This window comes from Manacus candei, unplaced genomic scaffold (assembly GCF_025592945.1).
Source record: "Manacus candei isolate 608988 ecotype Guabito, Panama unplaced genomic scaffold, ASM2559294v1 h1tg000177l, whole genome shotgun sequence".
Lineage (NCBI taxonomy): Eukaryota > Metazoa > Chordata > Aves > Passeriformes > Pipridae > Manacus > Manacus candei.
The window spans coordinates 38,823-66,101 of NW_026138225.1; the positions used below are offsets into that span (position 1 = coordinate 38,823).

Genomic DNA, 27,279 nt, shown 5'->3' on the forward strand with positions numbered 1-27,279 from the left:
CGCACCGGGAGCCAGGCACCGAGCCCCGGGAGCCGGATCCCGCACCGGGAGCCAGGCACCGAGCCCCGGGAGCCGGATCCCGCACCGGGAGCCAGGCACCGAGCACTGGGACTGGGGCCCCGCCGCGGGCACCGAGCAGCGTCCCGGGCACCGTCCCGGGCACCGAGCACCGTCCCGGCCCCGCCCGGCCCCCGGCGGCCCCGTTATGGCCCTGCAGCTGCACCTCCGCACCGTGTGCGGGCTCCGCGGCAGAGCCGACCGCATCGCCAAGGCGGCCTTCCGAGGTACGGGGGGGCTCGGGGGGCATTTTGGGGGGTGCCCGCCCTCGCCTCAGCTCCCTCCGCGGCTCGGGGGGTGGGATCGGGACACCGGGATGGGCTGTGCACCCCCCCCGTGGGAGCCTCCCCCCCGAAACTGCGCTCCCGGGGGTCCTCCGAGCACCGCGGCCCCCCCGGGCGGGGGGAATCGTCCCGGGATTCATCCCGGGAAAAGCAGGTGAAGCCCCGGGGGGGGGAAATTCCCGGCGGAGGGAGAGAGGGAGGGAGGGACGGAGCTCCCGCGGCGATGGGGTGGCCGAGCCGGGCCACCGAGTGTCCCCCGGGATGGGCCCGGGACGGATCCCGCCTCGCGCCGGGCTCCCGGAGCCGGGATTTCTCCGGGAATGCCGCAGCCCCAGCCCTGCGGCCGCTCCGAAGGTTTTTTTTTTCCACGGGAAGCCGCGGAAGGAGCGAAAACCTCCGCGGGGTTTTGGCCCCCTCGGCGGCTCCCGGAGCTTTCCCGGAGCTTTCCCGACCCCTTCCCGAGGGGCTGGGACAGGTCGGGGCGGGCTCCCAGCGCGGCGCTGGATCCCCACTCCGGGGAATCCGAGGCAGAGGCGGGTGTGGGATGAGGTCGGGAACGGCAATTCCATCGCCGGGAGAGCGAGGGAACAGGTAATTCCAGCGCCGCCTGGAAGAGCTTCCAAGGCTGCCTGGAAGAGCCTTCCCTGCGCTGCCTGAACGAGCGGGAATCATGGAAAAAGGGACAATTAACCCTCATTTCCCTGTCCTGCCTCCCGGCAGCGGTGACATTCCCGGGAAGAGGTGGGAGCCTGGAGCAATCCTAGCCCTGAGCCCCCTCCGTAATCCCGGGAAAAGGCCACTGTGGGTTTTCCCGGCGAGCCCTGGGAGGACCCAGATTTCCAGTTCCGAACGTTCCCGGTCCTGAGTCCCACCCGAAATCCCTGCGGGAAAGGCAGGATCCATCCCGGCTTTGGGAATCTGCACGGGACGAGGGGGGAACGGCTTCCCGCTGCCAGGGGGATTTTGGGAAGGAATTCTTAGCTGGGGGGGCTGGGCTGGAATTCCCAGAGAAGCTGTGGCTGCCCCTGGATCCCTGGGAGTGTCCAAGGCCGGGCTGGAGCCACCTGGGACAGCGGGAGGTGTCCCTGAACATGGATACGAGATCCAGGTCCCTTCCCACCCAAACCATTCCAGGATTCCGTGAGCCCAGAGCTCCCACTTGGACACGAGGAGACAAATCCATGCCCATCCCGGGCTCTGCACCCCCAAAATCACCCTTCGGGGGGGGGGGGGGTCTCCCTGTAAAATTCCCCGGGAGAGGCTTTTCCCTGCACATTCCCGCTGCTCCCAGAGCTCCCGGAGTGGGAGTTTGCTCAGCTCAGGTGGGAGACGAGGGAGGCAGATCCCAGAAAGAAGCATTCTCGAGGCTGACAGATCCCGGGGGAAAGCATTCCCGAGGCTGACAGATCCCAGGGGAAAGTATTCCCGAGGCTGACAGCCGCCTGGGATGGCGAGGGAATGACGCTGCTCCCCTTCTCCCGGGAATTCTGGCGCTTGGTTGTGTGTTTGCACGGTTGGTGTTTGCAGACGGGAGCAACGGGAATTCCGGATCCGTGGGAGCAGCCAGGGAGAGAGGGGAGGTTATCCCGCTCTGGAAGGGGACAGGAAAGGTGGGATCTGCCCCTGAACGGGGGACAAAATCTATTCCCATCCCAGAATATCCGGGATTCCTCTCCCACCACGGCGTTGGATTGGACTCCCCAAATTCCCGAGGGGATCCCTCTGCCCTGGGAGGATGGGAAAGGGTCGAGCTTCGCCTTTGTGACTCTCCTGGTTCTCCACTGGAGATCTGGGAATGGTTTGGGATGTTGGGGATGCTGTGGCAGCTCCGACGGGCCCCGAATCCCTGGATCTGTTGTGACTGGAGCTCTGGGAGCTCTGGGAATGGTTTGGGATGTTGGGGATGCCGAAGGGCCCCGAATCCCTGGATCTGTTGAGGTTGGAGCTCTGGGAATGGTTTGGGATTTTGGTGATGCCAAAGGGCTCCAAATCCCTGGATTTGTTGTCCTGGAGCTCTGGCAGATCTGGGAATGGTTTGGGATGTTGGTGATTCTGAAGGGCCCCAAATCCCTGGATCTGTTGTCCTGGAGCTCTGGGAATGGTTTGGGATGTTGGGGATGCTGCGGCAGCTCCGAAGGGCCCCGAATCCCTGGATCTGTTGTGGTTGGAGTCTGGGAGATCTGGGAATGGTTTGGGATGTTGATGATTCCGAAGGGCCCCGAATCCCTGGATCTGCTGTGGCTGGAGCTCTGGGAGACTTGGGAATAATTTGGGATTTTGGTGATGCCGAAGGGCTCCAAAGGGCTCCAAATCCCTGGATTTGTTGTCCTGGAGCTCTGGGAGCTTTGGGAATGGTTTGGGATGTCGGTGATTCCGAAGGGCCCCAAATCCCTGGATCTGTTGTCCTGGAGCTCTGGGAGCTCTGGGAATGGTTTGGGATCTTGATGCCAAAGGGCCCCAAATCCCTGGATCTGTTGTGGCCAGAGCTCTCCCCCCACTTTGCTTCCCACAGGGAACCAAACCAGGGATGGGCTTCCAGAAACCCGGGATTCCCTGGGAATACTTGATTTATCCATCTGGCTTTAAGGGAAAAGCAGGAAAAGGGAGAAATTCCTGCCTCCAGCCCATTTTGGGGACGCTCCTGTGGCCCGGCAGGGTCTGAGCTCCCACAGAGTCCCTTTCCCACGGGAATTCCCGCTCCTAGTCCAGGATTTATGGAGGAGGGGAGCTGTGTCCCGGAGCAATTAGGGAGCTGTAGCTAATTGATCCCTGAGGGCTCCCAAAGGGCTGCTGGGCCAGGATTCCTCCTGGATTGGTGTTAATGAGGGAAATCACTCACGGATCCCTCTGGGAATGACGGGGCTGGAAGGAAACAGGGAATGATGTGGCTGGAAGAAAACAGCACTGGGAAGCTCCTGGATTGGGAGGGGATAGAAAAGGGAGGACCCTGAGCCTTGGAATGTCAAATCCTGCCCTTAGGAGAGGTATTTTGGGGGGGATTGTCCCCCTTGGAATGTCTTCCCCCGGGTAACACCCCCTGCCTGTGGAATCCTGGGATGGTTTGGGTGGGAAGGGCCCTTAAATCCCATCCCATTCCATGGGCAGGGACACCTCCCGCTGTCCCAGGGAATCCAGCCCGGCCTTGGACACTGCCAGGGATCCAGGGGCAGCCACAGCTTCTCTGGGAATTCCAGCCCAGCCCCTCCCCACCCTCCCAGCCAGGAATCCCTTCCCAATCTCCCCCCCAGATCTCCCCTTTCCCACTGGGATCCATTCCCTGGGGCCTGGCATTCCAGGCTCTGATCCCCAGTCCCTCTCCAGCTCTCCTGGAGCCCCTTCAGGCTCTGGAATGTTCTCCAAGCTCCCCCTGGATCCATCTCCAGGCTGAGCCCTGGGAACTGGGAGGAGAAGCTGCTGCCGTGGAATCCCAGGGAGCGCAGCCGAGCCCGGGAGTTAATTACGGATTTAATCAGGTTTCCAGCCGGGCTGGGAATCCCAGGAAAACCTGATTAAATCCACAATTAACCCAGAGGGTCTCGGTGGGACCCCCCAGAGCAATATCCCAGCCAACAGCCATTCCATGACCCCGCAGGAGGGAACTCATGGAAACGCTCCTGTTTAATCCTGGAACCACTCTGGGGCTTTTCCCTTCCCACCAGGAAAACTGTCCCCTGGGGAATCCCAAACATCCCAGGGCTGGGGTCTGGCTGGAGCCTGGCACTGCCCAGACCAGCTGGGGTTGGGATGGGGGGGTGCAGGGACAGAGCAGGGGAAGTTTTCCCTCCTTTTCCTGGAGATCTCCTGCCGGGAGACTCCGGGTGGGAGACCCGCGATTCCCACGGGATGGGGGATGGATTCCCACCCTCCCTCCCTGTGCCCTGGGAGCTCCCACTGCAAAGGGACCCAGGGATGGATCCCTCCTGCTTTCCATGGGGTGGGATGGGATTCCCAACCCAGACAGGGACAGGGATCGCTGCTCCATGGGCGTGGAACACCGGGAATAGGGACATGGAGCTGCTCCAAGGGCTGGGGAACCTTCGGATCTGGGCTGGGAGAGCTGGGAATGGCCAGGCTGGAGAAGGGAAGGATCCCGGGACAGCTTGGAGCACATTCCAGAGCCTGAAGGGGCTCCAGGAGAGCTGGAGAGGGACTGGGGATGAGGGCCTGGAATGCCAGGCCCCAGGGAATGGATCCCAGTGGGAAAGGGGAGATTTGGGGGGGAGATTGGGAAGGGATTCCTGGCTGGGAGGGTGGGGAGGGGCTGGGCTGGAATTCCCAGAGAAGCTGTGGCTGCCCCTGGATCCCTGGCAGTGTCCAAGGCCGGGTTGGATCCCCTGGGATAGCGGGAGGTGTCCCTGCCCATGGAATGGGATGGGATTTAAGGGCCCTTCCCACCCAACCCGTCCCACGACGCCGCCGATCCCCCGCTCCGTGCGGCAGCCGGGGCTGCTTTCCTGGGGGAGAATCCACTTCCAAAATCCCACCCCTGGGGCGGGAATCACCCTCCCGGGGTGGGAATCACCCTCCAGGGCTGTGCAGACCCACATTCCCAACACCCCAAAACTCCGGGAGCTCCCGGATCCCCCCGACCCCCCCTCCCTGTTCCCCCCCTGCCCCGTTCCCCCGGGACAGGATTTACCCCCCCAATTAACACCCTGCAGGGCGAACCTTAATTACCCTGAAGAGCAAACCTCAATTACCCTGCAGGGCTTAACGAGCCCTTGGGGGGGGTTAATGAGGCGTTTGGTGCCCGAGGGTGGGAGCTGGACCGGGATCGACCCCCCGGGCTGGGCAGTGCCCCCCCCCTTCCCCATTCCCGCGGTGCTCTCCCGCCTCCGCCTTTTCCCAGCCTCCCACAGATCCCAATCCCGGGAGTCTCCTGGAATCCCCCTTTTCCCGGAATCCACGTGTTTTCCCTGCTCTTCCCTTCCCAGGGCTCTCCTTCTACACGCGGGTGCTGGAGAACTGCGAGGACGAGGCGCGCTTTGACGAGGTGAGCCGGCTTCTCCTCCCCTTTTATCCCGGGAATTCCCGCTCCGGGGCGAATTCCAGGGGCTCCCTGGCCGGGTGAACAACCCCCTTTTCCCCCCCGGTTTCGGTGTGTTGTGTCCCCTCCGGGGTTTCTCCTGGGAACGGGATCCTCGGCTGTGGGGTGGGGATGGCGATTCCCTCGGGGGGGTAATTAAAAAACGGGTCAAAATTCCGTGGTTTTGGCGCTGAATGTTCAGGAAACAAAAGTTTGTCTTTGTTGGGAGAATCCTGCTGGGCTCGTGGCTCAGCTTTTCCTTCCCTTGGAGGGGGAGGGAAATTCCTCCTTCCTGGAGGGGTTTTCTGGCGTCAGGGATCTTTGTTGGGGAGAAGGGAAAGGGAATGGAAAGGAGAAAGGGAATGGAAAGGGGAAAGGGAATGGAAAGGGGAAAGGGAATGGAAAGGAAAGGAAAGGAAAGGAGAAGGGAATGGAAAGGAAAGGAAAGGAGAAGGGAATGGAAAGGAAAGGAAAGGAGAAGGGAATGGAAAGGAAAGGAAAGGAGAAGGGAATGGAAAGGAAAGGAAAGGAGAAGGGAATGGAAAGGAAAAGAAAGGAGAAGGGAATGGAAAGGAAAAGAAAGGAGAAGGGAATGGAAAGGAAAAGAAAGGAGAAGGGAATGGAAAGGAAAAGAAAGGAGAAGGGAATGGAAAGGAAAAGGAAGGAGAAGGGAATGGAAAGGAAAGGGGAAAGGAAAGGAGAAGGGAATGGAAAGGAAAGGAGAAGGGAATGGAAAGGGGAAAGGAAAGGAAAGGAAAGGAAAGGAAAGGAAAGGAAAGGAAAGGAAAGGAAAGGAAAGGAAAGGAAAGGAAAGGAAAGGAAAGGAAAGGAAAGGAAAGGAAAGGAAAGGAAAGGAAAGGAAAGGAGAAGGGAATGGAAAGGGGAAAGGAAAGGAAAGGAGAAGGGAATGGAAAGGGGAAAGGAAAGGAAAGGAGAAGGGAATGGAAAGGGGAAAGGAAAGGAAAGGAGAAGGGAATGGAAAGGGGAAAGGAAAGGAAAGGAAAGGAGAAGGGAATGGAAAGGGGAAAGGAAAGGAAAGGAAAGGAGAAGGGAATGGAAAGGGGAAAGGAAAGGAAAGGAGAAGGGAATGGAAAGGGGAAAGGAAAGGAAAGGAGAAGGGAATGGAAAGGGGAAAGGAAAGGAAAGGAGAAGGGAATGGAAAGGGGAAAGGAAAGGAAAGGAGAAGGGAATGGAAAGGGGAAAGGAAAGGAAAGGAGAAGGGAATGGAAAGGGGAAAGGAAAGGAAAGGAGAAGGGAATGGAAAGGGGAAAGGAAAGGAGAAGGGAATGGAAAGGGGAAAGGAAAGGAGAAGGGAATGGAAAGGGGAAAGGAAAGGAGAAGGGAATGGAAAGGGGAAAGGAAAGGAAAGGAGAAGGGAATGGAAAGGAAAGGGGAAAGGAAAGGAGAAGGGAATGGAAAGGAAAGGAAAGGAGAAAGGAAAGAAAAAGTGAAAGGAAAGGGAAAGTGAAAGGAAAGGGAAAAGGAGAAAGAAGTAAGGAAAGGGGAAAAGAAAGGAGAAAGGGAAAGGAAAGGAGAAAGGAGAGGGAAAGGGATTGGAAAGGAAAGAACAAGGGAAAGGAATGGGAAAGGAAAAGTGAAAGGAGAAGGGAATGGAAAGGAAAGGAAAAGTGAAAGGAAAGAGGGAAGGTAAGGAAAGGAAAAGGAGAAAGGAGTAAGGAAAGGGGAAAGGAAAGGAGGAAGGGAAAGGAAAGGAGGAAGGGAAGGGGAGAGGAAGGAAAGGAGAAAGGGAAAGGAAAGAGAGAAGGGGAGAGGAAGGAAAGGAGAAAGGAAATCCTCATTTTTAAGCCCCAAACCACCAACCTCCACATTCTTTCCTGACCAATTGAGCCAAATCCAGGGAATTTGCAGCAGAATTCCCACCCCAGCCCTTTTCCAAAGCCCGGCCTCGGAAAACTGGGGCTGCACCAGGAAGGGATGGACCAAAGGCTGAGCCCGGAGATCTCGGAGGTCTTTTCCAGCCCTAAGGAAAATTCCAGGGAATTGTAGGGAGCTGGGACAGTGCCAGGATGGCACAGGATCCTTAGGGAGGGGTCAGGTTGGAAAATCCCTCTGGGATCACGGAATCCAAGCACTCCCATCCCTGCCCCGTGTCCCCAAGGGCCACATCCACAGGGATCTGAAATCCCTCCGGGAATGGCGACTCCAGCCCTGCCCTGGGAAGTTCATTCCAGGGCCTGACAGCCCTTTCCATGTGGGAATTGTTCCCAGTATCCCACCTGCCCCTCCCCTGGCCCAGCTGGAGGCCGTTCCCTCTCCTCCTGTCCCTCATTCCCTGGGAATTGGGGACCCTGTCAGGGAGTTGAGGGGTGGGAAAAGGTCCCTCCTGATCCCTCTTTTCTCCCGGATGAGCCCCTTCCCAGCTCCCTCAGATATTCCCGGTTCTCCAGCCCCTTCCCAGCTCCCTCATTCCCTGCTCTCCAGCCCCTTCCCAACTCCCTTGTCCATTCCCTGTTCTCCAGCCCTTTCCCAGCTCCCTTATTCCTAGTTCTCCAGCCCCTTCCCAGCTCCCTCAGCCATTCCAGGTTCTCTAGCCCCTTCCCAGCTCCCTCAGATATTCCCAGTTCTCCAGCCCCTTCCCAGCTCCCTCAGATATTCCAGGTTTTCCAGCCCCTTCCCAGCTCCCTCATTCCCTGTTCCCCAGCCCCTTCCCAGCTCCCTCAGATATTCCTGCTGCTCCAGCCCCTTCCCAGCTCCATGGAGCTGCTGAGGACCCACAAACACTGGGAAGCACCGGGAGGATCCCGGCAGGAATCTTGTCCCCGCTGCTTGGGTTTCCCGTTTCCAGCTCAGAACAGCCGGAATTCCTGATCCGGGAGGAGCAGCTTCTCCCAAAGGGAACGATCCCAGCTGGGCCTGGTGGCACCAGGGGGAGGTTTGGGGAGTCCTTATCCCCGGGAAGGTGGAAAATCCCTGTGGAAGTGGCCCTTGGGGACACGGGGCCGGGATGTGGCCTCGGCGCTGCCGGTTGGACTCCGCGGCCTCCGGGGGGGATTTTCCGACCTAAACCCCTCCTCAATCCCAATAATTTTGGGATTGCTGCTGCCTCTGTGGACTGATCCAACCCCTGGGAATGGGGAATGGGAAGGGCAGGGCTGGGCTGGCTCCCGGGGTGGGAATTTGGGATCCACCCCCCCCGCAGAACCGTCGGCTCTTCCTGTTCTATTCCGGTGTTTTTCTCCCGTTCCCTCCCCTGACTCAGCACGAGGGAATTAAAAAGGGCCCAAAAATAGCTGGGAAGGGAGGGCTGGCTCCGGAGAGCCCTCGATTCCTGCCGGGAATGCGGCTGGATCAGCCATTTCCCAGCAGGGTTTTAAATGTGGCTCTGCCAGGAGCGACTCGGGGATCATTCCATGGAACTCTGGGATGGGTTGGGTGGGAAAGGCCCTCAAATCCCATCCCATTCCATGTTCAGGGACACCTCCCACTGTCCCAGGTGGCTCCAACCCGGCCTTGGACACTGCCAGGGATCCAGGGGCAGCCACAGCTCCTCTGGGAATTCCAGCCCAGCCCCTCCCCACCCTCCCAGCCAGGAATCCCTTCCCAATCTCCCCCCCAAATCTCCCCTTTCCCACTGGGATCCATTCCCTGGGGCCTGGCATTCCAGGCCCTCATCCCCAGTCCCTCTCCAGCTCTCCTGGAGCCCCTTCAGGCTCTGGAATGTGCTCCAAGCTCTCCCCTGGAATCCTTTTTCCAATAAAAACAGTAAATGTTTCACATGCAGATACCAATATATTGATACACCTGTGAATGTGGGGGTGTGGACACGGGTGTGTGATAAATGTGGGGCACAATTTAATAAATATAAAACGGATTTACGTGTCTGTAAATAGACTTATATTTATATATACTTATATTTATATATACTTATATTTATATATACTTATATTTATATGTGTGTCTGTAAATATACATGTAGGTAGTAAATGTAAGTAATGATGTAATGATATATAATATAGAATTATAATTCGACATTATAATTCTATATTATATACAGAATATATAATTTTATATAACAATGGAAGGGTTTATAATATTACTTTTATAGTTATGTATAATACAATGTTATATAATATTACTTCTGTAATTATGTCTGATAATACAGTGCTATATATTATTACTTATATAATTATGTATAATAACACAATGTTATATATTACCTATAAAATTATATAATAATATAACATACAAACATATATTTATATAAATATATATTAGGTATATATTTATATGTATATAATGTACAAGTATTATTATGCTCATATATAATATATAAAATATATGTGCATCTATAACATAAAAATATATATTTTATGTAAGCATATATTATATAAAATTATATAAATATGTATAAAATATATACATTACATATATAAATATTATATAAAAATATATATCATATATAAATGTTAAAAATATTTTTATATATTATATATATAATACATACAAAATACATATTATATATAAACATATAAAACATAACATATAAAATTTTATAAAAACATGTCTTTTATATATATTTATATATAACATATATAAATATATAATATATAAAATATATATAATATATATTATGTACATAAATATATATTATATAAATATACAATATAATATATTTATAAATATGTATTATATATAGCTATATAATACATAAAAATATATATTATATAATTATATGATTATAATATATCTAAATCTATATAATATATAAGTACATAATATATAAAAATATATATAATATAAATATATGATTGTAAAATATTAATAAATCTCTATAATATATAGATATATAATATATAAAAATATATACATTATAAATATATATTTGACCTGTCTTTTATATATATATATTTTACACACCCCCATTTATCCAAGGTATATATATTTATATTTTCTCCTTATTTATATATCTATAAACCCCTGGGCCCTGGGAGCGTCCTTGGCCAGATCCCTGCCAGAAACCCCTGGAATTTTTCCCGGGGAAAGACACACCCGACCTTTATCCCCCCTTTTATCCCCCCGGAACGTCCCTGACTGTCCCTGTGCTCCCACCCAGACGTTCCGGTGGCCGCTGGGGACGGAGCTCGACGGGAAGGAGCTGCTGGAGATCCAGGTCTTCAACTACAGCAAAGTCTTCACCAACAGGTCAGAGCCCGGTCCTGTCCCTCCCTTCCTCCCTTCCCTTCCCAGGCCGGATCCCTGCTCGCCTTGGGAATTCCAGGACCCTACCAGGGCCTGAAGGGGCTCCAGGAGAGCTGGAGAGGGACTGGGGACAAGGCATGGAGGGACAGGACACAGGGAATGGATCCCAGTGGGAAAGGGGGGATTTGGGGGGGAGATTGGGAAGGGATTCCTGGCTGGGAGGGTGGGGAGGGGCTGGGCTGGAATTCCCAGAGAAGCTGTGGCTGCCCCTGGATCCCTGGGAGTGTCCAAGGAAAGGTTGGAGCCACCTGGGATAGCAGGAGGTGTCCCTGAACATGGAATGGGATGGGATTTAAGGTCCCTTCCCACCCAGACCATTCCAGCATTCCAGGATCAGGGACACTCAGAATTCAGTCAGAGGGGTTTTCATGGAATGTGGGGATGGAAAAGGCAGGAAAGGGGAAGGGAGACCCTTCCCTGAGTGCCGAGATTCCCAGGGAACCCCCTTGTTCCCGGAACTCCTTCCCAGGGAGGAGCTGGGCTGGGGATGGATCCAATGGCAGGCTCTGGATCCAGGCTGGGAGAGCTGGGAATGGCCAGGCTGGAGAAGGGAAGGATCCCGGGAGAGCTTGGAGCACATTCCAGAGCCTGAAGGGGCTCCAGGAGAGCTGGAGAGGGACTGGGGATGAGGGCCTGGAATGCCAGGCCCCAGGGAATGGATCCCAGTGGGAAAGGGGAGATTTGGGGGGGAGATTGGGAAGGGATTCCTGGCTGGGAGGGTGGGGAGGGGCTGGGCTGGAATTCCCAGAGAAGCTGTGGCTGCCCCTGGATCCCTGGCAGTGTCCAAGGCCGGGGTTGGATGGGGGAATATCCCTCCAGGGAATATGTTGGGGGGGGAAAGGAAAACCAAATGAAACCCTAAAGGCGACTCCAGGCCCTGGAATGAGGAGGAGGAGGAGGAGGAGGAGGAGAAGGACAAACAAAGCCAGGGAGAGCAGGGGGGGGGGGTTTGGAAAGAGGATCCGTGGGCTCCGTGTGAATAATTCACGTGCAGCCCATCAGTGCCATCGATCCCAGCCCTGGATAAAGGCGGGACACCTGATCCAGGCCCCCCTGGAATACCGGAGGGAGCAGCCAGGCCACGGCCCCGGGGCTCTCTTTGTTCCCTGCCTGCACTAATTAGGTGTAAGCTGAGCCTTGGCCGGTCCCAGTGCGGTGCCTCTGGCCCTGACTGGTTCATACTGGTTGCCCAGAGGGGCTCTGGGATGAGGGAGCATTCCCAGGATGCTGTGTGTCCGTGTGCCCATGGAAAGGGGCACGGGAGGTACATAAACATGGCCCAGCAGAGCCACCAGCCCAGGATGTGTCTCCAGCCCCTGGATTGGGAATGTCCAGGCTGGGGGATGCTCCAAGGCACAGCCACATCTCCCAGGGTGTCCCATCCCAGCCAGGCTTCATCCAGGGGGGGAAATCCAGGCTGGAAACGCTCCACGCAAGAGGAGGGGCAGGAATTGTGGGGTCTTTTCACACCCAGGAGAAGGATCAATAGTTGTGGGTCTTTCCACACCCAGGAGAGGGATCAATAATTGTGAGTCTTTTCACACCCAGGACAGGGATCAATAATTGTGGGTCTTTCCATATCCAGGAGAAGGATCAATAATTTTGGGGTCTTTCACACCCAGGACAGGGATCAATAATTGTGGATGTTCCAGGAGAAGGATCAATAATTGTGGATGTTCCACACCCAGGACAGGGATCAATAATTTTGGGGTCTTTCACACCCAGGACAGGGATCAATAATTGTGGATGTTCCAGGAGAAGGATCAATAATTTTGGGGTCTTTTCACACCCAGGAGAGGGATCAATAACTGTGGGTCTTTTCACACCCAGGACAGGGATCAATAATTTTGGGGCCTCAACATGCAAATGCCCCCCCCAAAGAATAGGATCAATAATTGTGGGGTCTTTCACACCCAGGACAGGGATCGATGATTTTGGATCTTTTCACACCCAGAAGAAGGATCAATAATTGTGGGGCCTCCACATCCAAATGCCCCCCACAAAAATAGGATCAATAATTGCGGGTCTTCCAGAGCCAAGAGAAGGATCAATAATTTTGGGGCCTCCACATCCAAAGGCTCCACATGAGAATAGGATCAATAGTTGTGGGGTCTTTCACACCCAGGACAGGGATCAATAATTGTGGGGCCTCCACATTCAAAGGCTCCACACAAGAATAGGATCAATAGTGGGGGGTCTTTCACCCCCAGGACAGGGATCAATAGCTGTGGATGTTCCAGGAGAAGGATCAATAGCTGTGGATGTTCCACACCCAGGACAGGGATCAATTTTGGGGCCTCCACATCCAAATGCCCCCTCAAAGAATGGGATCAATAACTGTGGGGCCTCCACACCCTGCGGATGTAAAATCCCGGGATTCCACGTGTCCCATCCCGGGATTCCACGTGTCCCATCCCGGGATTCCACATATCCAATCCCGGGATTCCACGTGTCCCATCCCGGGATTCCACGTATCCCATCCCGGAGAACAGGCGGTGGAGCTGAACACCCACGGGGTGTTGGGATGATGGGATTGGAAACACCCGGATCCTCCCGGAATTCGGCGCATCCCTGCCCTCCGTCCTCTGGGAACAGCTTCCGACACCTCCGGGATGGGTGAGAATTCCTGGGATGGGGAATTCCCCACGAGGAAGGGCTCTGGGAGAGGGGGGGATGCAGGGGATGGGTGTGGGATTTGAGGTCTCAGGTGTGGGACACTCGGGATCGCTGTGGGATGAGCAGCATGGACATGGAATATGATGGATCCAGGAGATGGGTGTGGGATGGGCACCATGGACATGGAATATGATGGATCCAGGAGATGGGTTTGGGATGTGAGCTACTAGGTGTGGGACAGTCGGGATTGCTGTGGGATGAGCAGCACGGACATGGAATACGATGGATATGGATATGGATCCAGGAGATGGGTGTGGGATGTGGTGTCCCAGTTGTGGGACACTCGGGATCGCTGTGGGATGAGCAACATGGACATGGAATATGATGGATATGGATCCAGGAGATGGGTGTGGGATGTGAGCTGCCAGGTGTGGGACACTCGGGATTGCTGTGGGATGAGCAGCATGGACATGGAATAAGATGGATATGGAATATGTTGGATCCAGGAGATGGGTGTGAGCTCCCAGGTGTGGGACACTGTGGGATGAGCAGCATGGACATGGAATATGTTGGATATGGATACGGATCCAGGAGATGGGTGTGGGATGTGAGCTGCCAGGTGTGGGACACTCGGGATTGCTGTGGGATGAGCAGCATGGACATGGAATATGATGGATATGGAATATGATGGATCCAGGAGATGGATGTGGGATGTGAGCTGCCAGGTGTGGGACAGTTGGGATTCCTGTGGGATGGGCACCATGGACATGGGATATGGTGGATATAGATCCAGGAGATGGATGTGGGATGTGAGCTGCCAGGTGTGGGACACTCGGGATTGCTGTGGGATGAGCAGCATGGACATGGAATATGATGGATGTGGAATATGATGGATCCAGGAGATGGATGTGGGATGTGAGCTCCCAGGTGTGGGACAGTTGGGATTGCTGTGGGATGAGCAGCATGGACGTGGAATATGATGGATATGGATGTGGATCCAGGAGATGGGTGTGGGATGTGAGCTGCCAGGTGTGGGACATTGTGGGATGAGCAGCATGGACATGGAATATGTTGGATCCAGGAGATGGATGTGGGATGTGGTGTCCCAGTTGTGGGACAGTCGGGATTGCTGTGGGATGAGCACCATGGACATGGAATATGGTGGATCCAGGAGATGGGTGTGATCTCCCAGGTTGTGTGGGACAGTCAGGATTGCTGTGGGATGGGCACCATGGACATGGAATATGATGGATATAGATCCAGGAGATGGATGTGGGATGTGAGCTGCCAGGTGTGGGACACTCGGGATTGCTGTGGGATGGGCACCATGGACATGGAATATGATGGATCCAGGAGATGGATCCAGGAGATTCTGAGGAGCAGGACCCGGATCCTTTCCCTGGGGGGGGTTGTTTCCCTCCGTGTCCTGGTTTTCCCCTCCAGGAGGAGGAGCAGGAATTGGATCTGGCCAAAGGCCAAAAGCCACATTCCCGAGGGAGGGGAGGAGACACAGATAACACCCCAGATCCCCCTGTGGAAAACTGATCCCAGGGGGAAGAGAGAGGCGGGAGCTGCCTCCGCTTGCCCGGCATGGAGAGACAAAGGGATTCCATTCCCGAGGGTTTGGATCCAGCCCCGGCATCCCCAGGGGGAAAAGGGAGCTCTGCTGTGTCCCTGGGGCCTCTCCAGGGAGGAAAGTCCTGGCAGGGGGGGATCATCCATCCCTGCATCCCTTACTCCATCCTTCCCTCCATCCGTCCATCCCTCCCTTCATCCATCCCTCCATCCACAGGGAAGCATCCAAGGCAGGAGCAGCAGGACGGGAACAATAACCCCGGGGCCGTGGGGTTCCTGGGTTGTCCCACTGCCCTTCCCATGTGGAGCACTTAGGTGGGAGATTGGGAAGGGATTCCTGGCTGGGAGGGTGGGGAGGGGCTGGGCTGGAATTCCCAGAGAAGCTGTGGCTGCCCCTGGATCCCTGGCAGTGTCCAAGGCCGGGTTGGATTCCCTGGGATAGCGGGAGGTGTCCCTGAACATGGAATGGGATGGGATTTGAGGTCCCTGCAACCCAAACCATTCCAGGATTCTGGAATTCCCTGTAAAACCCCAGAAAACCAGGAGCTGGGGGGGAGCTGCTGTTGGATGTTTGGGGGTCTGATGGAACCTTTGGAAGCTGCAGCCTTTGCACTGACATCCCAAACCCCTCTTTTCCCAATCCCGATTTTTAATCCCAACCCTTCCCTCTCCCTTCTGGAGCTTGGAATTTGCTCCGGGATGAGGAGCCTTTTTCCCCCCCCTCCCTCCCCGAACTGCAGCTTCCTCTGGAAACATCCGAGTCCTTGGCAGTTCCAGCTTCCCAAAATCCCTTCCCTCCTCACCCCCCCCTTCGCTCCCAGCCCCCGCTTCCAAGGGCTGTGGTTATCCCGCTTGGCTTTCACCTGGATCACCTGGAGAAACGTGGGACACGGCAGCAGCTCTGCAGCCCCAGGTTATTCCAGGATATTCCATGTCCGTGCTGCTCATCCCGGGATATTCCAGGCTGCTCCAGCAAAGTCCCTCCTTCCTTTTTGTTTGGGTTTTTTGGGTTTTTTCCCCCAGGAAACTCTTGCCAAAAGCCTCGTTAATTATCCATGGATTTTTGGATGGGCAGAGGAGCGGGATGAGCAGTGCCAGGGGATCCCTGGGGGTTGGAACAGCTCCTGCCTGGCAGCTGCTCTGGGATGAGATCCCAGTTTTTCCCGGTGTCACGCCGGGTTTTGGGCTCGGAAAGGGGGAATTCCGCCCAAACCGGGGCTGGAGGAGCTGCGGGGAGGGGGGTGGGACACCCTGGGAAGATGGAATGGGAGCATGGAATGCTCGGGGTGGGAATGGGCCTCAGAGCTCCTCCACTTCCAACCCCGGCACCTCCCGCTATCCCAGGATGCTCCAGCCTGGCCTGGGACATTCCCAGGGCTGGGGATTCCATGGATGTCCAGCAGGATAGGATAACATTCCCAGGGATGGGGATTCCATGGATGTCCAGCAGGATAGGATAACATTCCCAGGGGTGGGGATTCCATGGATGTCCAGCAGGATAGGATAACATTCCCAGGGGTGGGGATTCCATGGATGTCCAGCAGGAGGATGAGATAACATTCCCAGGGATGGGGATTCCATGGATGTCCAGCAGGAGGATAACACTTGGACACTTCCAGGGATGGGGCAGCCACAATAATTCCCTGGAAATGGGTTGGAAGGAGTTGCATCCCTCTGCTTTTCCCATCCCTCTGCTTTTCCCATCCCACTGTGCCGGGGGGTCCGAGGGGCAGGGACCAAACCTGGATGGTGGAAGGGGACTTTTGTTGGCTCCTGGGATCTGTGGGTGGAGGGATGGAAGGAGGGAAGGAGGGATGGAAGGGACGGAGGGATGGAAGGAGAGATGGAGGGAGGGATGGATGAAGGAATGGAGGGAAGGAGGGATGGAAGGAAGGAAGGATGGACGGAGGGATGGAGAGATGGAAGGATGGAGTGATTGAAGGAAGGATGGATGGAAGGAAGGATGGAAGGAAGAATAGATGGATGGAAGGAGGGATGGAGGGATGGAAGGAAGGATGGATGGAAGGAAGAAAGGATGGAAGGAAGGATGGAAGGAAGGATGGATGGAAGGAAGAAAGGATGGAAGGAAGGATGGAAGGATGGATGGATGGAAGGAAGGATGGAAGGAAGGATGGAAGGATGGATGGATGGAAGGAAGGATGGATGGAAGGAGGGAGGGATGGAAGGAAGGAAGGATGAGTGGAGGGATGGAGAGATGGAAGGATGGAAGGAGGGATGGAAGGAAGGAAGGATGGAGATTCCATCCCCTCACAGAGTTCCTCCCTGGCTGCAGGAGCAGAACCTGCCCCGGGATCCAGGACCACCCAAGGGCTGAGCAGGCAGGGGAGGGGGGACGGGATTCCATGGACCAGAGGAGGCTCCTGGCAAATCCAGGGGGGGCATTTTGCCCCTGGAGACCCCCAGAGCTGGATTTCCCATCATCCCAGACCACCCCCAGCCACCCCCGGGAGACGGGAAGTGCCGGGAGAGCAGGGAGGGGAAGGTCCAGGGTGTGGAGCGGCCCCAGCCCACCCTGATCCAAGGATTTGGGGAGCCCCAGGCCCAGAGCCGGCCTGGCTGGGCTGGAAACAGGATCTCCAGGGGGATCCAGTTACAGGTGACCCAGACAGGCCCCGGTGTTTCCATCAGGGAAGGGAGCGGGGCCGGAACATGAATTATGGAACACTTGGAAAGGGAAGGCTGGGCAGGCGCTGCTGAATATTTAATTCCTTCCTGCTCCAGCTGCCAGGGCTGGGAGGGATCCAGCAAGGAGAACGTTCTCCCAGGGCTGGGAGGGATCCAGGGAAGGAGAATGGGAGGGATGCAACAAGGAGAACGTTCTCCCAGGGCTGGGAGGGATCCAGGGAAGGAGAATGGGAGGGATCCAGCAAGGAGAACGTTCTCCCAGGGCTGGGAGGGATCCAGGGAAGGAGAACGTTATCCCAAGCCCAGGGGGGATACAGTGAAGGAGAATGGGAGGGATCCAGGGAAGGAGAACATTCCCCCAGGGCTGGGAGGGATCCAGGGAAGGAGAACGTTCCCCCAGGGCTGGGAGGGATCCAGGGAATGAGAATGGGAGGGATCCAGGGAAGGAGAATGTTCTCCCAGGGCTGGGAGGGATCCAGGGAAGGAGAACATTATCCCAGGGCTGGGGGAAATCCAGGGAAGGAGAATGTTATCCCAAGGCTGGGAGGGATCCAAGAAAGGAGAACGTTCTCCCAGGGCTGGGAGGGATCCAGGGAAGGAGAACGTTATCCCAAGCCCAGGGGGGATCCAGTGAAGGAGAATGGGAGGGATCCAGGGAAGGAGAACGTTCCCCCAGGGCTGGGAGGGATCCAGGTAATGAGAATATTATCTCTGGCCCAGGAGGAATCCAGGGAAGGAGAATGGGAGGGATCCAGGGAAGGAGAATGTTCCCCCAGGGCTGGGAGGGATCCAGGGAAGGAGAACATTATCCCAGGGCTGGGGGAAATCCAGGGAAGGAGAATGTTATCCCAAGGCTGGGAGGGATCCAAGAAAGGAGAACGTTCTCCCACGGCTGGGAGGGATCCAGAGAAGGAGAATGGGAGGGATCCAGGGAAGGAGAACGTTCCCCCAGGGCTGGGAGGGATCCAGGGAAGGAGAATGGGAGGGATCCAGGGAAGGAGAACGTTCCCCCAGGGCTGGGAGGGATCCAGGGAAGGAGAATGGGAGGGATCCAGGGAAGGAGAATGTTCCCCCAGGGCTGGGAGGGATCCAGGGAAGGAGAATATTATCTCTGGCCCAGGAGGGATCCAGGGAAGGAGAACGTTCTCCCAGGGCTGAGGGGAATCCAAGGAATGAGAACGTTATCCCAGGATTGGGAGGGATCCAGGGAATGAGAATGTTCCCCCAGGGCTGGGAGGGATCCAGGGAAGGAGAATGTGTCCCCTCGGGAGGTGGGGACATCTGCCCTGGGCTGGGTGTCACCACCCGGGTGTGTGTGGAAAAGCTGGACTGGCTCTGGCACTCCGGCTTTTATCCTGGAATTGTTGAATCCCAGCGTGGCTGGGGTTGGAAGGGACTGAGAGCCCAGAGGGGTTCCAGGAGAGCTGGAGAGTGTTACCGACAGTGTTCCCTGGAAAAGGCTGCTCCCAAAACCTCTCTCCTTTCCCATCCCAACAGTGTTCCCTGGGAAAGGCTGCTCCCAAAACTTTCCTTTTTTTCCAATCCTGACAGCGTTCCCTGGGAAAGGCTGCTCCCAAAACTTCCCTCTTTTCCGGCATTCCCTGGGAAAGGCTGCTCCCAAACCCTCCCTCTTTTCCCATCCTGACAGTTCCCTGGAAAAGGCTGCTCCCAAAACCTCCCTCTTCTCCAGCATTCCCTAGGAAAGGCTGCTCCCAAAACCTCCCTCTTTTCCAATCCCAACAGCATTCCCTGGGAAAGGCTGTTCCCAAAACTTCCCTCTTTTCCGGCATTCCCTGGGAAAGGCTGTTCCCAAAATCTCCCTCCTTTCCCATCCCAACAGCATTCCCTGGGAAAGGCTGCTCCCAAACCCTCCCTCTTTTCCAGCGTTCCCTGGGAAAGGCTGTTCCCAAAAGTTCCCTCTTTTCCAGCATTCCCTGGGAAAGGCTGCTCCCAAAACCTCCCTCTTTTCCAATCCCAACAGCATTCCCTGGGAAAGGCTGCTCCCAAACCTCCCTCTTTTCCAACGTTCCCTGGGAAAGGCTGCTCCCAAAACCTCCCTCTTTTCCAATCCCAACAGGGTTACCTGGAAAAGGCTGCTCCCAAATCTTCCCTCTTTTCCAGCATTCCCTGGGAAAGGCTGTTCCCAAAACCTCCCTCCTTTCCCATCCCAACAGCATTCCCTGGGAAAGGCTGCTCCCAAACCCTCCCTCTTTTCCAGCATTCCCTGGGAAAGGCTGCTCCCAAAACCTCCCTCTTTTCCCATCCCAGCAGCATTCCCTGGGAAAGGCTGTTCCCAAACCCTCCCTCTTTTCCCATCCTGACAGTTCCCTGGAAAAGGCTGCTCCCAAAACCTCCCTCTTTTCCAGCGTTCCCTGGGAAAGGCTGCTCCCAAAACCTCCCTCTTTTCCAATCCCAACAGCATTCCCTGGGAAAGGCTGCTCCCAAACCCTCCCTCTTTTCCAGCATTCCCTGGGAAAGGCTGCTCCCAAACCCTCCCTCTTTTCCAGCATTCCCTGGGAAAGGCTGTTCCCAAAAGTTCCCTCTTTTCCAGCATTCCCTGGGAAAGGCTGTTCCCAAAAGTTCCCTCTTTTCCAGCATTCCCTGGGAAAGGCTGTTCCCAAAAGTTCCCTCTTTTCCAGCATTCCCTGGGAAAGGCTGCTCCCAAACCCTCCCTCTTTTCCATCCTTCCCTGGGCAAAGCCTCTCCCCTCTCCCCCTTTCCCCCCGGGCCGGGGGCTCCGCTCGGGGATCTCCCCCTTCCTCGGGAGGAGAACCGGGAGCCGAGCGAGCCCCAGATCCCGGGATAACTTCTCCAGGGAGGCCCTTCCCGGGCGGATCCGGGTGCTGCCGCCCTGAGCGGGGTGTCCTCTGCTCCGCAGGCTCCTGGGAACGTTCCGGATGGTGCTGCAGGAGGTGGTGCAGGAGGGGCAGCTGGAGGTGACCGACACGCTCGTCGACGACAACAACTCGGCCACGCAGGTGGGACACGGGGGGACAGACGGCCACTGCTGCCTGCCCTGTGTCCGTCTGTCCGGCCCCATCCCTCGGGGGATCCCTCTGGGAGTGTGGGACCCGCCCCAATCCCTGGATCCTCCAGGGCGGTGTTCCCTGAAGGGACGAGGCAGCTGGGAATGTCCCGAGGGGGAGGAGAAACCGGGATTTTACTGCGGTGTGGGAAGTTTGGGATGGGGACAAACGGGGAGGGATCCGAGCGTGGATGGGGAGAGCCACAGCCCAGGGATGGGGTCATGGAATCCCAGGGTGGTTTGGGTGGGAAGGGACCTTAAATCCCATCCTGTCCCACCCCCTGCCATGGGCAGGGACACCTCCCGCTATCCCAGGGAATCCAACCCGGCCTGGGACACTGCCAGGGATCCAGGGGCAGCCACAGCTTCTCTGGGAATTCCAGCCCAGCCCCTCCCCACCCTCCCAGCCAGGAATCCCTTCCCAATCTCCCCCCCAAATCTCCCCTTTCCCACTGGGATCCATTCCCTGGGGCCTGGCATTCCAGGCCCTCATCCCCAGGCCCTCTCCAGCTCTCCTGGAGCCCCTTCAGGCTCTGGAATGTGCTCCAAGCTCTCCTGGGATCCTTCCCTTCTCCAGCCTGGCCATTCCCAGCTCTCCCAGCCTGGAGCCAGAGCCTGCCATTGGATCCATCCCCAGCCCAGCTCCTCCCTGGGAAGGAGTTCCGGGAACAAGGGGGTTCCCTGGGAATCTCGGCACTCAGGGCAGGGTCTCCCTTCCCCTTTCCTGCCTTTCCATCCCCACATTCCAGAAAAATCCCTCTGAGTGGATTCTGAGTGTCCTTTATCCTGGAATCCCGGAATGGTTTGGGTGGGAAGGGACCTTAAATCCCATCCCATTCCATGTTCAGGGACACCTCCCACTGTCCCAGGTGGCTCCAGCCTTTCCTTGGACACTGCCAGGGATCCAGGGGCAGCCACAGCTTCTCTGGGAATTCCAGCCCAGCCCCTCCCCACCCTCCCAGCCAGGAATCCCTTCCCAGTCTCCCATCTCTCCCTGCCCTCTGGCAGTGGGAAGCCATTCCCTGTGTCCTGTCCCTCCAGCCCTTGTCCCCAGTCCCTCTCCCGCTCTCCTGGAGCCCCTTCAGGCTCTGGAAGGGGCTCTCAGGCCCCCCCAGATCCCAGAGTTCTGCTCTAATCCCTTTGTTCTGCAAAGGGAGAAGGGACCTGAAATCCTGCTGGGAGCCCAAAGGGCAAATCCCTCCCAGCTCTGGTGGGAACAGGAATGACCCTTCCAGAGCCTGAAGGGGCTCCAGGAGAGCTGGAGAGGGACTGGGGATGAGGGCCTGGAATGCCAGGCCCCAGGGAATGGATCCCAGTGGGAAAGGGGAGATCTGGGGGGGAGATTGGGAAGGGATTCCTGGCTGGGAGGGTGGGGAGGGGCTGGGCTGGAATTCCCAGAGAAGCTGTGGCTGCCCCTGGATCCCTGGCAGTGTCCCAGGCCGGGTTGGATCCCCTGGGATAGCGGGAGGTGTCCCTGCCCACGGCGGGGGGTGAAATGAGATATTTAAGGTCCCTTCCCACCCAAACCATTCCAGGATTGATTCCCTGTTTCCCAGCCGGGCTCCGAGGCCCCTCCTCAGCCCTGGGTCAGTTCATCCCAAACCCACCGGTTTTGCCCTCAGGAATTTGTGTGTATTTGATTCCATCCATTGATTTTTCCCTCCCCCTGTGCCACTGAAAGCTCGGAAAAATCCGGGATTTTCCTCCTTTGGAGCATCCTGTTCCTTTAATCCCAGCAAACCGAGGGAGAGCAGCCGGAGTTGTTTCTCCCAGCATCCCAGATCTGCTCTCCTTGCATTTTTTCCTCCCTCCTCGGGCCCATTCCCGGTGTTTTTATTGCTTTAATTCCGTCGTCCTCCTCCAGGAACAGCCACCTCCTGCCCCTTCCCAATGAATCCACTCAGCTCTTCCCTGAATCCAATCAGCTCTTCCCAATGAATCCACTCAGCTCTTCCCAATGAATCCACTCAGCCCTTCCCAATGAATCCACTCAGCCCTTCCCAATGAATCCACTCAGCCCTTCCCAATGAATCCACTCAGCTCTTCCCAATGAATCCACTCCTCTCTTCCCAATGAATCCACTCAGCTCTTCCCAATAAATCCACTCAGCTTTTCCCAATGAATCCACTCAGCTCTTCCCAGTGAATCCACTCAGCTTTTCCCAATGAATCCACTCAGCTCTTCCCAGTGAATCCACTCAGCTCTTCCCAGTGAATCCACTCAGCCCTTCCCAATGAATCCACTCAGCTCTTCCCAATGAATCCACTCCTCTCTTCCCTGAATCCACTCAGCCCTTCCCAATGAATCCACTCAGCCCTTCCCTGAATCCACTCAGCCCTTCCCAATGAATCCACTCAGCTCTTCCCAATGAATCCATTCAGTCCTTCCCTATGAATCCATTCAGTCCTTCCCAATGAATTCACTCAGCCCTTCCCAATGAATCCACTCAGCTTTTCCCTGAATCCACTCCTCTCTTCCCTGAATCCACTCAGCTCTTCCCTGAATCCACTCAGCTCTTCCCAATGAATCCACTCCTCTCTTCCCAATGAATCCACTCAGCCCTTCCCAATGAATCCACTCCTCTCTTCCCAATGAATCCACTCAGCTCTTCCCAATGAATCCACTCAGCTCTTCCCAATGAATCCACTCAGCTCTTCCCTGAATCCAATCAGCTCTTCCCAATGAATCCACTCAGCTCTTCCCTGAATCCAATCAGCTCTTCCCAATGAATCCACTCAGCTCTTCCCAATGAATCCATTCAGTCCTTCCCTATGAATCCATTCAGTCCTTCCCAATGAATTCACTCAGCCCTTCCCAATGAATCCACTCAGCTTTTCCCTGAATCCACTCCTCTCTTCCCTGAATCCACTCAGCTCTTCCCTGAATCCACTCAGCTCTTCCCAATGAATCCACTCAGCCCTTCCCAATAAATCCACTCAGCTCTTCCCAACGAATCCACTCCTCTCTTCCCAACGAATCCACTCAGCTCTTCCCTGAATCCACTCAGCCCTTCCCTGAATCCACTCCTCTCTTCCCAATGAATCCACTCCTCTCTTCCCAATGAATCCACTCAGCCCTTCCCAATGAATCCACTCAGCCCTTCCCAATGAATCCACTCAGCCCTTCCCAATGAATCCACTCAGCTCATCCCAGCGATTCCACACAACTGCCCCTGTCCCTGATCCTGGGAAGCTGCTGCTTCCCAAAAAAAGGGAGGAAGGGGGATGTGGGGGTTGATTTTGTTGATGAAAGCCCCGGGATTTGATCCCAGGAGCAGCAGGAGCCTCCTTTCCCAGCGTGTCCCTAAAATCCATCTCCCTGGGAAACCGGGAAACGCTCCGAGGGACACGGAGGCTGCTCTGGATGGGCGGGATTGGGGCCACCTGGGATGTTGGGAGGTGTCCCTGCCCATGGAATGGGTGGAATTCCGGGATCCTTAGGGTCCCTTCCCACTCAAACCATTCTGGAATTCCGGGATCCGCAGGACACCTGAGCTCCAGCTCAGCAGCCCCAGGGCCGGGTCCCTCCCTGGCCCCATTCCCTTCCAGGGAAGGAGAGACTCTGGATGAGGGAAGGAGAGACTCTGGATGAGGGAAGGAGAGACTGGATTGAGGGAAGGAGAGACTTTGGATGAGGGAAGGAGAGACTTTGGATTGAGGGAAGGAGAGACTCTGGGATGAGGGAAGGAGAGACTTGGGATTGAGGGAAGGAGAAACTCCGGGATGAGGGAAGGAGAGACTCTGGATTGAGGGAAGGAGAGACTTTGGATGAGGGAAGGGGAGTCTTTGGCTGAGGGAAGGAGAGACTCCGGGCTGAGGGAAGGAGAGACTCTGGGATGAGGGAAGGAGAGACTCTGGATGAGGGAAGGAGAGACTTTGGATTGAGGGAAGGAGAGACTTTGGATTGAGGGAAGGAGAGACTTTGGATGAGGGAAGGGGAGACTTTGGCTGAGGGAAGGAGAGACTCTGGATGAGGGAAGGGGAGACTCTGGATGAGGGAAGGAGAGACTTTGGATTGAGGGAAGGAGAGACTTTGGATGAGGGAAGGAGAGACTCTGGGATGAGGGAAGGAGAGACTTTGGCTGAGGGAAGGAGAAACTCCGGGATGAGGGAAGGAGAGAGTTTGGATGAGGGAAGGAGAGACTTTGGCTGAGGGAAGGGGAGACTCTGGATGAGGGAAGGAGAGACTCCGGGATGAGGGAAGGAGAGACTTTGGTTTGAGGGGAGGAGAAACTCCGGGATGAGGGAAGGAGAAACTCTGGATGAGGGAAGGAGAGACTCTGGGATGAGGGAAGGAAAGACTCTGGGATGAGGGAAGGAGAGACTCTGGCTGAGGGAAGGAGAGACTTTGGGTTGAGGGAAGGAGAGACTTTGGATTGAGGGGAGGAGAGACTTTGGATGAGGGAAGGAGAGACTCTGGATGAGGGAAGGAGAGACTCTGGATGAGGGAAGGAGAGACTCTGGATTGAGGGAAGGAGAGACTTTGGATTGAGGGAAGGAGAAACTCCAGGATGAGGGAAGGGGAGACTCTGGCTGAGGGAAGGAGAGACTTTGGATTGATACCCCCTTTCCCCCAGGCCACCCTCTCCATCGAGATCCGCTACCAGGCCCTGGAGGGGCCGCCGGGAGCCTGGAACGACAAGGAATTCCTGGAGACGCCCTCGGAGGGGGACGGAGGGGAGTCCCTGGAGACCGACGGGCTCCTGGCCGGGCACCGGCGGGGCCTGGAACCTGCTCCCGGGAAATGCCGGCAGGGCCCGGACAGGGCATTCCGCAGGTACCGCCGGGGGGGCGGGGTGGGATGGGCTGGGACATCCTGGGAATGCTCCAGGGCTGTGCCAGCCCGGGAATGCTCTGAGGGCTGTGCCAGCCTGGGAATGCTCCAGGGCTGTGCCATCCTGGGCTGTGCCATCCTGGGAATGCTCCCAGGGCTGTGCCAGCCTGGGAATGCTCCAGGGCTGTGCCGTCCTGGGCTGTGATATCCCGGGAATGCTCCCAGGGCTGTGCCATCCTGGGGCTGTGCCATCCTGGGAATGCTCCAGGGCTGTGCCATCCAGGGCTGTGCCATCCTGGGAATGCTCCCAGGGCTGTGCCATCCTGGGAATGCTCCAGGGCTGTGCCATCCTGGGCTGTGATATCCTGGGAATGCTCCCGGGGCTGTGCCATCCTGGGAATGCTCCCAGGGCTGTGCCATCCAGGGCTGTGACATCCCGGAAATGCTCCCAGGGCTGTGCCATCCTGGGAATGCTCCCAGGGCTGTGCCATCCAGGGCTGTGCCATCCTGGGAATGCTCCCAGGGCTGTGCCATCCAGGGCTGTGACATCCCGGAAATGCTCCCAGGGCTGTGCCATCCCGGGAATGCTCCCGGGGCTGTGCCATCCTGGGAATGCTCCAGGGCTGTGCCATCCTGGGAATGCTCCCAGGGCTGTGCCATCCTGGGAATGCTCCAGGGCTGTGCCATCCTGGGCTGTGATATCCTGGGAATGCTCTGAGGGCTGTGCCATCCTGGGAATGCTCCCAGGGCTGTGCCATCCCAGGGCTGTGCCATCCTTGGGATGCTCCAGGGCTGTGCCATCCTGGGCTGTGCCATCCCGGGAATGCTCCCAGGGCTGTGCCATCCCATGGCTGTGCCATCCTTGGAATGCCCCCAGGGCTGTGCCATCCAGGGCTGTGCCATCCCGGGAATGCTCCCATGGCTGTGCCATCCTGGGAATGCTCCAGGGCTGTGCCATCCTGGGAATGCCCCCAGGGCTGTGCCATCCAGGGCTGTGCCATCCCGGGAATGCTCCAGGGCTGTGCCATCCTGGGCTGTGATATCCTGGGAATGCTCCAGGGCTGTGCCATCCCATGGCTGTGCCATCCTGGGAATGCTCCCAGGGCTGTGCCATCCTGGGCTGTGATATCCTGGGAATGCTCCAGGGCTGTGCCATCCTGGGCTGTGATATCCTGGGAATGCTCCCAGGGCTGTGCCATCCTGGGAATGCTCCCAGGGCTGTGCCATCCTGGGAATGCTCCAGGGCTGTGCCATCCAGGGCTGTGCCATCCCATGGCTGTGCCATCCCGGGAATGCTCCCAGGGCTGTGCCATCCTGGGCTGTGCCATCCCGGGTATGCTCCCAGGGCTGTGCCATTCCAGGACTGTGCCATTCCCGGGCTGTGCCATTCCCGGGCTGTGCCATTCCAGGCTGTGCCATCCCAAGACTGTGCCATTCCAGGGCTGTGCCATTCCCGGGCTGTGCCATTCCCGGGCTGTGCCATTCCAGGGCTGTGCCATCCCGGGAATGCTCTGAGGGCTGTGCCATCCTGGGCTGTGCCATCCAGGGCTATGCCATCCCAGGAATACTCCTGGGGCTGTGCCATCCCAGGGCTGTGCCATTCCAGGCTGTGCCATTCCAGGCTGTGCCATCCCGGGGCTGTGCCATCCTGGGAATACTCCCAGGGCTGTGCCATCCCAGGAATTTTCCGAGGGTTGTGCTGTCCCAGGGCTGTGCCATTCCAGGGTTTTGCCATTCCAGGCTGTGCCATTCCAGGGCTGTGCCATCCTGGGCTGTGCCATCCCAGGAATTTTCCGAGGGCTGTGCCATCCCAGGGTTGTGCCATTCCAGGGCTGTGACATTCTGGGGCTGTGCCATTCCCGGGCTGTGCCATCCCAGGGCTGTGCCATTCCAGGCTGTGCCATCCCGGGAATGCTCCGAGGGCTGTGCCGTCCCGGGGCTGTGCCATTCCAGGCTGTACCATCCTGGGCTGTGCCATTCCACGGCTGTGCCATCCTGGGAATGCTCCCAGGGCTGTGCCATTCCTGGGCTGTGCCATCCCAAGACTGTGCCATTCC

The 27,279-nt window shown here is 56.4% G+C and overlaps 1 protein-coding gene across 28 annotated transcripts in view; it reads left to right on the forward strand.

The window, feature by feature from the left end:
- The first annotated feature begins 205 nt into the window (after positions 1 to 205).
- OTOF (otoferlin) overlaps positions 206 to 27,279 on the forward strand; it is a 130,974-nt gene continuing 103,900 nt past the window's right edge. For all 28 annotated transcript variants that reach the window (XM_051773766.1, XM_051773770.1, XM_051773768.1 and 25 more), the window contains exons 1-5: positions 206 to 284; positions 5,276 to 5,334; positions 10,442 to 10,530; positions 20,303 to 20,402; positions 25,026 to 25,225. In XM_051773766.1, coding sequence (XP_051629726.1) covers positions 206 to 284; positions 5,276 to 5,334; positions 10,442 to 10,530; positions 20,303 to 20,402; positions 25,026 to 25,225 — 527 coding nt within the window. The remainder of the gene's footprint in view (positions 285 to 5,275; positions 5,335 to 10,441; positions 10,531 to 20,302; positions 20,403 to 25,025; positions 25,226 to 27,279) is intronic.